Source organism: Triturus cristatus, chromosome 5_1 (genome assembly GCF_964204655.1).
Source record: "Triturus cristatus chromosome 5_1, aTriCri1.1, whole genome shotgun sequence".
Lineage (NCBI taxonomy): Eukaryota > Metazoa > Chordata > Amphibia > Caudata > Salamandridae > Triturus > Triturus cristatus.
This window is the reverse complement of record NC_140587.1, coordinates 764,331,671-764,347,395: the sequence shown is the minus strand read 5'-3', so window position 1 is coordinate 764,347,395 and position 15,725 is coordinate 764,331,671. Positions and strand designations below refer to the sequence as shown.

Here is a 15,725-nt window from a genome sequence, read left to right as displayed (position 1 = left end):
CCGCATGCTAACTGCTGGAGATACTCTAATACAAACTGTGATACGACTCACATCATATGCCAATGCCCATTGGTGCCACCTCTCTGGTCCTATGTGGGCCGGGTTCTGAGTGCCACTATGCCCCTGCACTTGCCATTAGCCCCTGCCATCATTGTTCTGCACAACCTGCGACACTCCCCGGAGCTCTCAAAACCACAACATTGTCTCCTCCACATGGCACTGGCCACCACAAAAAGATGTATTCTGTGAAAATGGAGGTCAATAACCCCACCATCACAGGAGGCCTGGCTAACGGCCATGATCCACACAGCCACCCACAAGCGAATTATTTACAACTTCCAGGATCAATCCGACCTGTTCCTCCAAGTGTGGGCACCCTTCTTACACATGGACGGCAATAACCAAGAGAACCCTACGAGAGGGAATCCAATCCCAGCCACAGTAGCGCTGCCAGGCGAAGATGTGTGACTCATGGCATGAGCAACCGTCCTGTGCATTAGCCCCACCCCTCTTTCCTCTAACTCACCAGCGCCTCCGCCGACACGTACGACGCAATCCCCCCCACCCTCTCCCCTCCGCACGCACCTCATAAAGCTCAGACATGTACAGCCCACCCTTTGCCCCTCACCCCCCATCTTGGACCTCCCTATACCCCCAACATTCATCCACCCACCCATTCTGTCATTGTTCTGATTTGTTTCTCCCCCGCACAGCTGCCTCTCCTACCCCCTACTTCTCACCCCTCCCCTCCCCCATTCTTTATCAGTAACTATATTCTTGCCATAAGCTCACCTCGACGTACCCCACCCCCCTCATCTTTCCTGAAATGAAGTTACTTGAAAGAGGTCCCATGGTACCTGCGGGGCTGGGGATGTGTAGGTGCTTGCTTCTGGAGTCACAACAAAATGATACTCTTTTTAAATCAGTGTGTTGAATATTTTGGAAGAATGATCGTCCTGTTTATGCATCGAATATTTCCTTAGCTCTGTTACCCTGTAATACTTTATAAGACTGAATAAAGTAACATGAAGCAAACATAAAATATAAGAAACCAGCACAGTGTTTAATCTCTCTCTTACTGCTGGTGAATTTAAAAAAAAGAAATGGCAAACATCTTGAGGGCCGTCCATTGTAAATGTGAGGCAAAACTGTTTGGGAGACTAATATACTGCACCTGCTTAAAAGCTTAGCACTAGGGAAAGAAGACAGGCCCAGAGGTATTTATAAAGCTAAATGCTGTGCACCATACCACACCCGAATTCTTAATAGAAGTAACGAAAAACACTCATAATGGTCCTACAATGCTTGTTTTTATTTCTTGCCTCAAAACAACCTGTAGGCACACACACAGACGTTATTATAACCAACGTGCCAATGACTTCGATAAACACGTCACTGCCATTTGAAGGAAACGTTCTTACCATCAACGATACCCATCTTACCAGTGACGCAGCGAAGACGTCAGACAATGTAAGACTCATCAAGGATGCAGCGATGGCGTTAATGGTCAGTGTCACTGTGACTGGGAATGCGCTGGTGATTCTGAGCTTTGTCGTAGATGCGAACCTTCGAACTCAGAGCAATTACTTCCTTCTGAACCTCGCGATCTGTGACTTCTGCATCGGTAAATTCTTTTTTCTATTTATTTGTTGTACTCCTTGTTGACCTAGGTCTGAACAGTCATTGCATTCTAGACGGACTGTTAAATCATTTTAGCAGCATACACAGTGGCAGAGGCTGCTGCAAAAATGATAGGTACTGCTTGCTTCCGCCAGTTAAAAAAAGTTATACGTAGGTAATTAATTATGATGGACATATAGGGTCAGTTTCAAGTAGCAGCATATGATAAGAACAATTGTAATGGACGCGCGAGTTGTTTAATGATATGTAAAGCAATTAGAAAAAAGTTTATAATGAGTCTTTGTTTTAATTCACATTTAATTAGACTATTGATCTAAAAAGCAAGTTGCTGCATTTTAATTAATTGCATTTCACTAATATTGTTCAGGTACTTTTTCTATCCCACTCTACATGAAAAACTACATTATGAATGGAAGGTGGATTCTTGGAAAGTATATCTGCAAAGCATGGCTGGCCATAGATTATGTGATATGCCAATGCTCAGTTTATAATATTGTCTTGATCAGCTATGACCGATTTTTGGCTGTTACCAAAGCTGTAAGTATCCATCATTTTTAAACAGTGTGTTCGTCCCTCTACAACAAACTTGCAACTACCACTTTCTTCAACATTGCATTTTTATTGCTCGTATCGTGATGATTTACAATACTTCTCTCTCCAGATTACTTATGGTGTTAGAACTCGAGGGGACCGTTTAGATTTTGCAACAAGGGTGCAATACTGCTGGCAGATGACGGATTATCAATTTTACAGTTTAGCCACGATATCAAGCCATCCTCTAGGAAGAGGTAATTTCTGTAGGTGCATTGGACTGCCTGCGTCCTCCATATTCATGGCCTGATTACAAGACTGGTGGCTGGAGGAGCACCAGACTCATGGTGGGGCAGCAGTGGTGGGCTGGCAACCGCCCGATTATGACTCGGGTGGTCAAACCGCCATGGGAACTGCCATGCCCAGGAGGAGGCGCGGCGGTCGAGATGCCGCAACATGCTTGGCGGGACCATCGTGGTCTCGCCAAACACTTTACGAGTTTCTTCTCTGCCTGGGTTTTCATGGCGGTTCCTGCTCCTTGAAAACCTTGGCGGAGAGGAAAAAAACCAGGGCCCCCTTGTCCCTCACGCCCTGTGTATGCACAAAGGTGGGCTCAACTTGTGCCCGCCTTTGTGCATGCCCACCAGTTCCTACACGTTCCTGCACGGCATGCAGGGAACTGTTTTTACCATTCACATTGCAGTGCCTATTTTTAAAGGCACCGCTGTGGGAATGCCAAAAACGATCACAAAACTTGAGTTTAACTCATAATCTGGCAGGTGGCCCGCCCACAGCTTTGGTGGTGCAGAAGTGGGGTGGACTTGGCGCCGAACCGTTAAAATCGTAATCTGGCTCTTAGAATGATCTGTCAACACGGCATGAACGAGGACCCTTCAGTCCAGACGGCCATAGTAGGAACACCACAAAAGATGGTAAAATTTCCATCATGATGGCCAAGTGCTATGAAACTCACCTGCACACCACCAAGCAGTGAGCAGCACCTGCTGGAACAACGGCAGACCATTCACAAACACCAATGCATAGCTTTTGTGACAATGCAAAGTCACACCAAACTCATACTGCTGGCCAATGAATGTTCATTAGGTGTTCACAGATTCTTATTTTGACTTTCCTGGATGCCATTCCTATGTATTTTAAGTTACATGGACCCTCAGTTAGGGTAAAATGCTAGTGACGCTGGACAACACAAACAATCTTTTACATGGGTTTTTAGCTTGCACGCGTGATTGCATCTTTTATGTTGTTTTTACTTTCTAGTTATGTATTTTGTCAATGTCCATATGAAAGTGTCTCAACTACCAATGTCTCAAGTGTTTATTTGAAATTACGATATGTCTACATATCGCTGTGCATTGTCTTACTATGGTGTGTTGCATGAGTATATACTTGTATACACTGAATCAATGACAATTTGGTCTGATGCTGATTATGTATAATAGTATGCTTCCCTTGGTTATTTTGATCTCTATAGGAATCTAGAGTGGGGAACTCAGCTTTAGGGCGAGTAGTAACTTTGCATTTTCAAAGTTTTATGCTGTATGTCCAGACTAACTGAGTTAGGATGCCTAATGAACAACGGTAGGCAATAAATCAGCTTTTCCTGGGGCATGCACCTATTCCTGAAGACAGCCCAGGACCCATATGGGCCTTTTTCAAGCAAGGGATGAAACATGTCAACGTAAATAAGGGTGCAGAGACATAATACCCCGGCATCAGTTTAGATACATAGTGTGAGAAATTGGGTTGTTGGTGAAGGACGTGGCCCTCTAGGGCCACGTGGGTACTTATGACCACCTGCTATGCCTTCCCAAATGAAGAGTCGATCAGACAGTAGAGAATGGAACCTTACGTATTTATCGCATTTCTCTGCAGAGGAGCCCAGTCAGACCATCACCATAAGATGTTGTCGAGGGGACTGACTCCCCAACATTCACTAGTACAAGATAATCTCCTAAGGAGACTTTGGCCACGCCTCTAGTGGGAAAGTACTGGTCTGAGCCGGCCACGAACAAAGGAGGCACAGAGAGATGAGCTAACACCTGCCAGATGTGCATGCTATCAGCAGACCGAGACCACTGTGCCGAGTCTCAGAATCTCCTAACGTGGGAGCAGAGCTACATGTATACAATGGAATGTAGAAGCAAAATAATTGTCTTGTTAGCAAGTCGAGCAGTGGACTTGGGCAGAGCAAGGAAATATAATGAAATACAGTATTCTGCTAAGGCAAGCTATTCTGAATTCTTGGCCTAACATGGGCTCAAAAGAGAGCAGTCTAATAAGGATTGCAAAATACAAAATGAAGTCACCCTGGCTAACTAAAACTTACATGCTGCGAGAATAACTCAGTGGGTTGCATACAAACATGGCAGCAGCTACTAACTTAGCATATAATGCTAACTAAATATAGCACAATGCAAGAATAACACAGCTAGAGGATTTTCAGACTAACAGACCCTCCTTTTAGCATTATATGCTAAGGAGCTTTATTTGACCATCCGGTAGGGTCTTTACAATTCTAAGTGGGAAGGGACAGTACATAATCATCTAGCAATCAAAGCAAGGTAATAACAAGTCAAGCATTTCAATAATCAAACAGGCCTTCATCAATAAGCATAATTGAGTGAACTTCGTGCAACATCATATTGGAGACTTTATTAATGTGACCAGAAAATCTGGGAGTTGGTGTAAGCTTAGTAACACAGTAAGTGCAGCATACCGGGAGACAGTGAATGCACAGGCAACAAGTAAAGATGATACCTGCAATACCTATCAAGACGAGCAGAATCTTCCAACCCCGGGACATTAACAAACCCCAGAGCCATCCTGTGAGAGACCATGAACCATTGTCTTCATGTATTTCTGAGGTAAGTTTCTGCAATTTCTGTATGGCAGAATAGAAAGTCGGAGCGCCATCTGGTATGTATACACAGCAGCTGCTCCCTATGATGCGACAGGCTCCACCACGATCGGCTAAGGTAACATTTAAAAGCATTCTATTTTGAAGAAAGACAAGTCTCATAGCTTGGAGCTCAACTGTAATATTTGTTTGTATGCCTGCAGTAGTATTAATGACTCCTTCAACTACTTTTGCGAGACGACGAATGTTGTGGCTATTGAACATGAGGCCCCAGAACGGTACAATACCCTTCATTATATCAGTGAATTGTTGAGAGGATGTATCAGTTTGATCAATATCATCCGGATCAACAACTCTCTTAACTCGATGCACATAAAGATCCTTATGATACAGCTTGTGATCTTTATGTTAGGTGGAAGGTGCAATGTAAACTGGAGGCAGGAGGAAGGAGAGTTAACACCAGCCTTACCACCCCCTAGGAAGCCAGGTGTAAGCTTGTTCCCCACAGATGAAATATACGTTCGTGGGTGTCAGCAAGGGCGGACTACTGGTAATATTCAACTGATAGGTATAATTACAATGGCTCTGTCCTACTGAAACATTTCCTGTCCCTTGAACACAAAATCAAGCTGTTGCATTTATCAAGCGGACGGGCATGGTTTATCTTAAGTGATATTACGCTCCTGGAAACATTTAAAATATTCAGTGACATTGAATCCCTGTAAGTCTAGTACTTCATTTTGTAACCAAGTGACATTTTCATGAATTGTAAATACATTCATACATGCGTCAGGATAACCTCCTTTCCATCTGTCCCTGGCGTATACCCCTGATGTACCACTATGTAAACTAGAACCGCCTCATAATCAGCTTGTGTTCATCGCATCCGCATAGTAATGCATGTATACCATAGAGAGCAGTTGAAACCAGGCCTCAAAGCTACCTAAATATGATGAGGGCAATGACACTAATAAATCATGTTTATGCACGACTGAAGGGAGTAGCCCACACACCCAACACTTTGTGGCATTAGTGGTGCTGTGTACATTATGGAGCATCTGTATGAATGCATTCTGGGTATAAGTATGTCTATGTCTTTCTTTATGCGGAGAAAATGTAATAAACAAATGCTCAGCTGGAGTTGGGGTTGTCCCTAGCCGAGTATGCACAGGGTGTTGTTCCTCTAAGTACCAGACTACCCCGAACAGTGTTATCGTCACCAAGTTAATAAACACCACTACCACCACAACCTCCCTCAAGGGAAAGTACCCTGAACGATCTTGTCCGGTGTCCAGGGCAGTGCACCTGTGTTCTTCACTCTAATCTAAAACAGGCGCCAGAGGCGCAGCACCTGCACCCTAAACTCAAGTCCTTCCCTAAATCATGTGTTGCCCTTCTGGCACACTGTCTTTCCGTCGGGGCCGCAAATTGTACCTCGTGTGCCTAGGCACTTCCTCATCAACAAACAAAGGTAAAAGCTCACATTCAGTTGGGGATCGAGACTCAGGTGTTTGTGCTCCAGGAGCTGGGGTATCCGGGGTGGCCCTTATCTCAGGGGGAATCGCCTCGAATAAGGCCTCATCATTCTCCTTGTCGGTCCGCGCCCCTCTCAGCAGGGCATCGTAAAAGGGAATAAAGCGGGGGACCAGCTCCCCTTCCTGCTCAGCGATCCCGTCCTTCACCCAGGAATCATATGAAAGCGGGGAGGCACCCTCTTCACATGCAAAGCATGCACCCAGTTTTTCCAGCCCATCCACCTTCACAGCTGTCCGAGTGGCCAGGAGCACCTGGGTGGGGCCTCTCCACCGTGGCTCCAAGCAAGATTTGCGCTGAAACTGGCAAATAAGAACGAAATCCCGAGGCCGGATCCAATGTCCGGGACCCTCAGGCAATGGCTGTAGGGAGGTTGATATCTGTTGGTGAACATGACGCAAATCTTTAGACAAGGCATACAAATAGTCAATCAAAAGAGGAAATTCAATTTCTGAAAAATGATTGGGTCTTGGGACGCCCCAGACATTAGCAGGGAGCCTGCAGACCACCTCGTAGGGTGACAATCCAGTCCTAGAATGTGTGGTCACCCTGGATACATCAGTGCTAGGGGCAATGCACATGGCACTGCAATCCTGTGCTTTCATGTATTTTTGCCAGTGTCAGTTTGAGAATGCCATTGTATTTCTCAAGAAGGCCGGCTGATTGAGGATGGTTTGCTGCATAACATTTTTGAGTAATTTACAAGCCCTTGCACATCAAATCAATGACCTTGGCATTGAAGTGGCTCCTATTGTCACTCCAGATCACACGTGGCAATCCGTAGCACGGGGAGTATGCCTTTAAAAGTGCTTTTGCTGTTGCTAGAGCTGTATTCTCTTTAGTTGAGTAGGCCTCAACCCACTTACTGAATGTACAAACTACCACTAGTACATACTTCAAGTTATTCACTCATTCCATTTCGATGAAATCTATATGGAGAACCTTGAAAGGGAAGGGAGGTGGTGCAAAATTACCAGCAGGTGCAGGGGTACCTTTTCCAGGATTATGCTTGGGACAAATGATACAGTGTCGACCCAAATATGCTGCAACTTTAGAGATGTTCTCATTCTGCCGTACTGGGTCTAACAACTTACAAATACCTTTAGCACTAATATGCACTGGGCAATGGACCATGGTGACTACAGGAAAAACATATTTGTTCGCCAACAACCACCTTTGCTTGTCCAACAAATCAGTCCAACACCCTTCCTTGTCTAAGCGTTCTATTCTCTTCTCCCACATTGCCAATTCGTCTGCAGTGGCCTCTCTTTGTATTACCCTCACACTTTCCACAGTGTTCTCCAACATTCCTTTGTCTGGAACCCATCTAGCAGGATCTGCCACAAACATTTTACTCATCTTTGACCTAGCTGTTTCCTTAGCTGTCTGGTCCGCGAATGCATTCCCCCTCCCAACATTGTCCACGACAGCTTTATGTGTGCTGCATTTTATTATAGCAAGTTTATCAGGGAGCGTCAGTGCTGATAACAGTCTGAGTATTAGGGGGCCATACTGTATTTTCTGCCTGTATGATGTCAGGAATCCCCTCTCTGCCCAGAGGCGCCCAAAATTTTGTTTAAGGTGAATAATCGTCAATAGATACAGGTAAGTGAACTCTGGTGCTTTTTGGACGGTGTAATTAAATGTCCAGTCCCCAGCAACTTTTCAATTGAAGAAGTTTATTCTGTTAAGTTTTGTAGCGCAGCGAAAATTCGGCAGTCTGCAGTCGGATACTAATCCTAATCCTAATACTAATTTAATTACACCGTCCAAAAAGCACCAAAGTTCACTTACCTGTATCTTTTGACGATTATTCACCTTAAACAAAAGCTACAGAACGACGATCGATTTGACATATATGTATCAATTGTATTCTATAATTCTTCAATCTTTGGAAACACCATTCAGGGGTCAACTGTTAAATATATGATAGTCCTGAAGATGGTCTCATGGACAAATGCATAGAGACTGAAACGTCGACATTCACACTCTCAATTAGAAGAAGTGTTTACAATAGTGACATTGAAGGATTATACAATTGTATTTATTTTCCTCTTGTTACATTGTTTGTATAACTGTGTAGTACCCTTGATACATTTTGAAAGATAAAACCTTTTTCTATATATACCTGTGTTTTGAATATTTATTGTTTTGTGATTGGTTCATTGGTTCTTATGTCCGCACAAGGAACAACAATATTTCTTAGTTAAAATACATTTGAATAATATCTCTTGCGAGTTTATCAATAATTCTTGCAGTTAAAAATATATATCAAATGCAATAGAATAGAGTATTTCAAATAAATCCCTTGAAGGCGCCTTTTACCCGTTTATTACCCACCTAGGCAAGCCGCACATAATCCCCACCTCTGCAATCACCGGCCTCGACCAACATGCCTCGTTCCCTAACTCCAATACCCTACCCCTCCCCAATGCCCTCTCCGGCCCAAAAAGAGCAAGGGTAGAACTTGCGACCAGTGAGATAGAGGATCTACTCCTCTCCTACTCTATCACTCTAGATGTTGACAAGGTCCCTATGGCCCAAATTCAGTCCATTCTAGCCCACCCAAACAGGGTACCTTCTAACAACCACAGAGTCATAAATATTGACAGTCTCAAGCAAGTGACCATCACACAGCCCCCCACATCTCACATACCTATCTGGTTGAAGTGTGCACTTCTTAATTGCAGATCAGCAAAAAAACATGCTACCGAGATATTCGACCTCATACAAAATAATGAGCTTGCTATCATAATCCTCATGGAAACCTGGCTAAATCCCTCTTCCACTCCTAAATTAGACCTCTTGGTACGCCTAGTCATGACATTACCCGTCTTGACAGAACCACGAAACAGGGTGGGGGATTAGCCTGTATATACCGGAATACACTATCTGTCTCTTACATTGAGGCCCCCACCTCAACAGTAGCTGAATATCTGTGCCTCAAAATCTTTAGTAACAACCTCCCAATATGCAAATGGCATACCTTCTACCACCCCCCTGGAAATAGCTTACTTTTCATCGAACAACTAATGGAAATTATCTCCACCAATGATGACACTCACTATCCCAAATCTACCTTGGTGATTTCAACCTTCACTGGTCTAAGCACAATGACCAAGCGGTGATCTGTCTTAACGCTTTCCTAGCAGAGATGGACCTTATTCAATTCTATGACCGACTAACTCACAACAAAGGAGAAATTCTGGACCTCATTACCTCTAAAAGTAATGCCATCACACTGTTAGACATTTCTCCTTGTAACTGGTCCGACCACTACAGCATCTTCTTCCTTATCAATAGGGAGGTGATACCAAAAAAGAGCCAGCCCAAGAAAATTAAACATTGGAAAAGGGACCTCAGGAATATTGACACGGACTGTCTAGCTACCGACTGTAAAAAAGCCCTGTCTCCCCAAGTTGACATGACTGATGTTCATGACCTCACGAACTTCTACAACTCAACTATCTCTGATATCATGGACTCAATAGCCCCTTTACAACTAAAAAACTCAGCATCCAAATTCTCCAAACCATGGTTCAATGACAACCTAAACTCAGATGTTTTCGGCTTAAGAGCAGCTGAACACCTATGGAGATCAAAACCATCTGCCTTTAACCTAAAAGCCCTTAGAACGGTCAGAAGCTCCTACAAGAAAAAAATCAAGATGACTAAGGCAGACTACTTCCGATTTCAGCTTAGACAAGCCTCTCCCAATCAGGGATAGCTTCCAAATACATTAACTCATCAGACAAATCCCCTTCCTGCTCTGATTTGGCGATCTTCTTTATCGAGAAAACTAAAGCCATCAGCATTGACCTCGAAGCAAAGAGGGCCTGTCTTACTTCACTTGAGATGACGGTTCAGCCAGTCCTCTCGGTGATGCAAAAGCTGCTCAGTAGCAGCACTAAGAACAGTGCCACTTGGAACTCCTTCCTGCCGCTCATTGAAGATGACATCTACAAAACCCTGCTTAGCATTAACCCCTCCAATCACTTTAGCGACCCTCTGCCACCAGTTATCGTCAAAGAAATCAAGGAGGCCCTCATCCCCCTATGGACTAAAATTGTAACGCTTCTTTAACTCAAGGTAAGATCCCTGAATGTCTAAAAGCAGCCCAGGTTTCACCTATTTTTAAAAAATCCTGATGCGGACAGATCTGATCTCAACAACTTTCATCCCATCTCCAACATCCCTACTCTGGCTAAGCTATTAGAGAAATGCGTCCAATCGCAACAGTGCTGGCACATCAAGACCTTCAATCTCCTCGATCAATATCAATCTGGCTTCAGGAGTGGTCACAGTACTGAATCTGTACTCCTCCACATCATTGATGATATCTTAATCATGCTAGATCATAATGAATCCTGCCTCCTAATCCTTCTTGATCTCTCTTCTGCATTTGACACTGTTAATCACGATAAACTTCTAGCTATTCTGGAACATAGGATGGGCCTCTCAGGCTTCGTACTGCAAAGGTTCTCTTCCTTCCTTCACAATAGATCCCAAAGAGTTAAGTTGAACCATACCTTATCCCATCCGTCTGCAGTTTCCATGGGGATCCCGCAAGGTTCAGCCCTTTCTCCTATACTCTTTAATCTTTTCCTGGAACCACTAGCGAATCTTCTATCTTCCTTGAACATGCTCTTCCCTATGTATGCAGACAACACGCAACTCTACCTGAAAATCAATTCATCTGAAGACCTCTTCTCGCTCAACTCATCCTTGACGATTATCCAAAACTGGCTAACTGAAAACCATCTTCTGCTGAACACCTCTAAAACTGAATTCCTTCTCATCTCCCCCCTAAACACACCCTCAAGATTGACACCTGGATGAAACACCTCACCTTTTCAACTGCTCCCCGGTTATCATAGTCTCAGCAAAATTTCTTGCAATCACCCTGGACTCACACCTGAACATGAAGAAAAATATTAGTACGATGTGTTAGGGTGCGAAACACCAAATAAGGACTCTTAGGAAACTAAAACCATTCCTACCTCAAAAAGACTTCAAGCAGGTGGTACAAGCACTTGTCCTCCCTAGGCTAGACTATGGAAGTGCAACTCTCAGTGGCCTCCCCAAATATGCCTTAGCCCCGCTTAGGGCCTCTCTGAATCCCGCGGCCAGACTGATTACCGACACTAAAAGAAATGAGCACATCTCCCCAACCTTAAGATCTCTAAAGTGGCTACCCTACGAAGCTAGAATACAATTAAAGATTGACGTTCTGACAGACAAAGCCCTTCACCACAAATCACCCGGATATGTGTAACAAAAACTTGAATTTTCAGGGGGTAGCAGACCTTCCAGAAGTACTACCTCATTGCTACTCAAACCGCAGACATTTCGTAAAAAGAAAACGAGGCTCAGAGCATTCTCGGGCGTAGCACCCAAGATCTGGAACTCTCCCACCGGAAATTCGCAGAAGCCCCTACATGGTGGCGTTCAAGAAGGAAGTAAAAACAATCCTAATGAACAAGTTCCTGCCTTTATTTGTCCATGGCTCGTCTGTTTTCGAAATGTCCGTTTTTTTTCGTCTTTTTTATCAAATATTAATGTCTTTGACTCATTGCCTTAACTTTTATGTAATGTTGTGCCTTATAGTTTTGTATCTACATTTTTTTTCATAATTTTTCTTGCTCACATTTATGTACAATCATACAAGCTTAACATGTTAGCCTCCCTTACCTCAACGTTCCCCTACTTTGTTTCCCCTTCCCATTAATGTGAAGTGCCCTGATACCCTTCGGGGTCTTGTTCGCGCTATACAAAACCTTTTAAATAAATAAATGTGAACACCATCCGTGGAGCAATATATTGTCGCATGTAACCTTTTTACCAAGTCCAGTCCCAGTAGATTCTCTCCACAATTCGACGTCAGTAGGAATGGTGAATCAACTGTACAAGGACCAATAGTCAGAGCAAGAGGCTTAGAAATGGGGCTAATGACCGGCACGCCTGAAAAACCTACCAAAATATTATTTTGGCCAGAAAAAGCAGCACCTGTGACCAGTGAACGGGAAACAGAGCTATTCATAGACCCTGTATCGACTAGGAATTTCTTGGTGGAGCCTTGTAAATCCGCAGTAACATATGGTCCACGCTGATCTACAGACACCAAAACTGGTCCCATGCCCTGCCCCTGGCTGTCGTAGCTGTGAGACAACCCAGTCACTGCATCCATGTCATAATCTGCATGATAGTACTGTCGGCTTCGAAGGTCAAAATAATTCCTGCTCTGCCTATTGTTAGTCGCTCTGACTGCGTCTCACCTCGACCACCTCCTCCACGTCCACGTCCCCCAAACCCTCTACCTCTAGGAGTCCCGCCTCTCTGCAGCAACTCTGGACACTCATTGCGTCAATATCCCTTTTTACAGTATACACATTGGTTGGGTCCCACGGGCGTACTTGATGCGCCACCCCTATTGGACCTGGGGCCCCGCGGACTTGGCCCCGAACCAGATCCTCTACTACCTTCCCTTGCAACCTGCTGCATCAACACTCTCATTTTCAAATCCCTCATCTATGACGGATGGCGAGGATGGTGTCCAAGAACTCTCCGAGGCCTGCAGTCGAGCAGCAATCTCAGGGAGTAAATTAGTAATAAACCTGTTCACAAACAAACAAATGCCACCCTCCTGTGACAAATCCTGACCACTGATATCTAGAAACACCCCTTCAAATCTTGTAAAGACATCCGACACACTGTCATCCTTCTGATGACACACAGTCAACTTATCCCAATCCACTTTCTTCGGTGGGATAAGGGAGTGCATGTAGGCAATAATATGTCCAGGCAGGGCCAGTAGCTCTGCCTTGGGCTTCTCCCCTGGCTTGTGCTCCTTATCCCAAGCTCTAATCTCTTCCCATGTGCCACCCAGTTCCAGTGCATGGTCCTGCGTATGAACTTGTCTCCATATATCTACCGGAACCAACAAGCCGAAGAATAACTCTATGTCAGCTAACGTCATCACTGTGAAAGAGGCCGCCTCTGTCAATTCCTTATAGTACGCAGTTAGGTTTTTTTCTCGGGTCCATTAACTGACTCTTTAGGGAAAGGACCTCACTCCTTTTCCAAGGTGTATAGAACCAATGTTCCTGAAACCAAGCATCAACTCGCTTCCTTATTACAGTATCGATAGAGTCGCACAATTCTGGTATTTCAGGATGGTAAATAAGATGAACTTCCCGCATTTGATGTTGTGCCCCCAGTGACAGAACCTTCTGATGTAATCTGCCTCGATAACCCACTAAGGTGGACACATTACCAAAAACTTCATTCGGGCAATGTCCACAACATATACTCGGTCTCGTATCTCATAAATAATCTGAGGTGCGGTACCCTGAAAACACTGCTCCCATAATTGTATCAGAGTGGTTGACATATGTTTAAGGGCATGTTGCTGTACGAAGGGCTCATAATCTTTCATCACACTCCACACATCCTCCACAGTATAAATCAGGTGTCAAGCCCACTGAGCTGCCTGGTGCGCTGCTATCTGTTTTTCCTCAGTGTCCACTGCAGAGCACACTAATACTTTATTCATGCGATCCTGCACTGCTGCCCAATTGGTGTCAGAGAGCCTACGTGTGGGTGTCTCAGCATGCAACAGTGTTTGTGGCGTAGCACCTGCAGAGGGAATAGTAGATACCAAAATGGGTACCAACACGTAGGGTGTCAGAGTGAGGGGTGTAAGGGGGAGGGTAGTGGATAAAGTGGAGCTAGGAGACAAGACAGGAGAGGGAAGGGACAACACAGGGGAAGCGGTGGTGCTCGTTCCTGTTACCGGCGGGAATGCGAGGGAAGCAAGTGGTGCCGAGGCTGATGTAACAATGCCGGGAATATTGGAAGGAGTAGCCCCAGAGGCCATAGCTGTGGAAGTGGGGACAGTGGGGTATATCTGCTGCGGGGCGTAGGGCGGTGGAGGACAAGAATCCAGAAGTTCCTCAACTAACTCATCTCCTTCCTCCCTAGCAACATAACTTTTATCAGTCTGCAGTCTAAACGTTCTGTCTTTGCGCTCTATACCTTTCTCTATCCATTCTCTATCATAGGCTACTGCCTTCTTCGTAATTGTTTGCGTCTCTTTCCTTCTAGCCACCTTCTCTGCTCTCATGCGCCGCTGCTTCGCTTCCTTCTGCCACACCCTAAAAGAGTTAAACATGGACTGTCGACTCCTCTTAGCAAACAATTTATCCTGCAGGAAATTAATTTTCTGTTCATCGAAAGAACCAGTAAGTGGCCATTGCAGCTTAGTATTGTCCCTCGTATATTTATTCCACAATGTGCTAAACATAATAGGGCCAATACCGTGTTTGACACATGCCAAAGTTCGGAGTACCCTCCGGCGGGGCGGCCTGGCTGTCCTCCAACTGCGCATTTTTAGAACGGCATCGGCATCCGAAACACCAAACTTACAGAAACAAGGCATCTTAACATAAGACACACACCCTGTCCCTAACAGAAAAACAACACCCACAAATGTAATACAGATAAAATAAAGAAACAAAACCGTTCACAAACCAGGACCACTGTCCGGAAACCACAGTTACTACTCAAACAAGCATTTCACTAGCACCACCACCAACGTCAGTCCACACACCTCATACACCAAAACACCAGACTCCAACCACAAGTCAGCCCGTAGACTGCATCAGACCAACACAATAAAAAACAAAAAAAAAAAATTGTCCAAGGACCCAACTAAAACAATTTGAAAATTGCTCCCTACAGTCCGGAGACTGTACCCAATTCAATTAAGACAGGAACCACCTCAGGCATTTTCGGGTACAGTCCAAATTTCAAGTTGGCCTGGCAGATTGTTCGCGTACAGTCCCAGACCTTTCCGAGCATGGGCCAAATTTCCAGGTGGCTGGGTAGACTGTTCCAAGGGTCCGCAAACCGGTCAAGTACAAACCAAGACGGTATTAAACCGCACCAAGACACAGCCCTTCGACTCGTGTCATCCAAGCAAGGCAGTTCGTAAAATGCATCCAAGACAGTCCGGAGAGTGACTGCACCAATACAAGAGGACAGGCACCGGCCCCAGACCTTTTGAAGAGTAAAGCCAATTACCTGTTGGTCTGGCAGATTACCTATGAACCGTTCCAGACCTTTTCACAAAGTGGCCAATTAC

The 15,725-nt window shown here is 44.8% G+C and overlaps 1 protein-coding gene across 1 annotated transcript in view; it reads left to right on the top strand.

Moving 5' to 3' along the window:
• Nucleotides 1-1,374: 1,374 nt before the first annotated feature.
• LOC146831442 (histamine H4 receptor-like) overlaps nt 1,375-15,725 on the top strand; it is a 60,455-nt gene continuing 46,104 nt past the window's right edge. Inside the window, exons 1-2 of the mRNA XM_085603912.1 lie at nt 1,375-1,624; nt 2,009-2,178. Of these exons, the coding sequence (XP_085460038.1) occupies nt 1,375-1,624; nt 2,009-2,178 (420 nt within the window). The remainder of the gene's footprint in view (nt 1,625-2,008; nt 2,179-15,725) is intronic.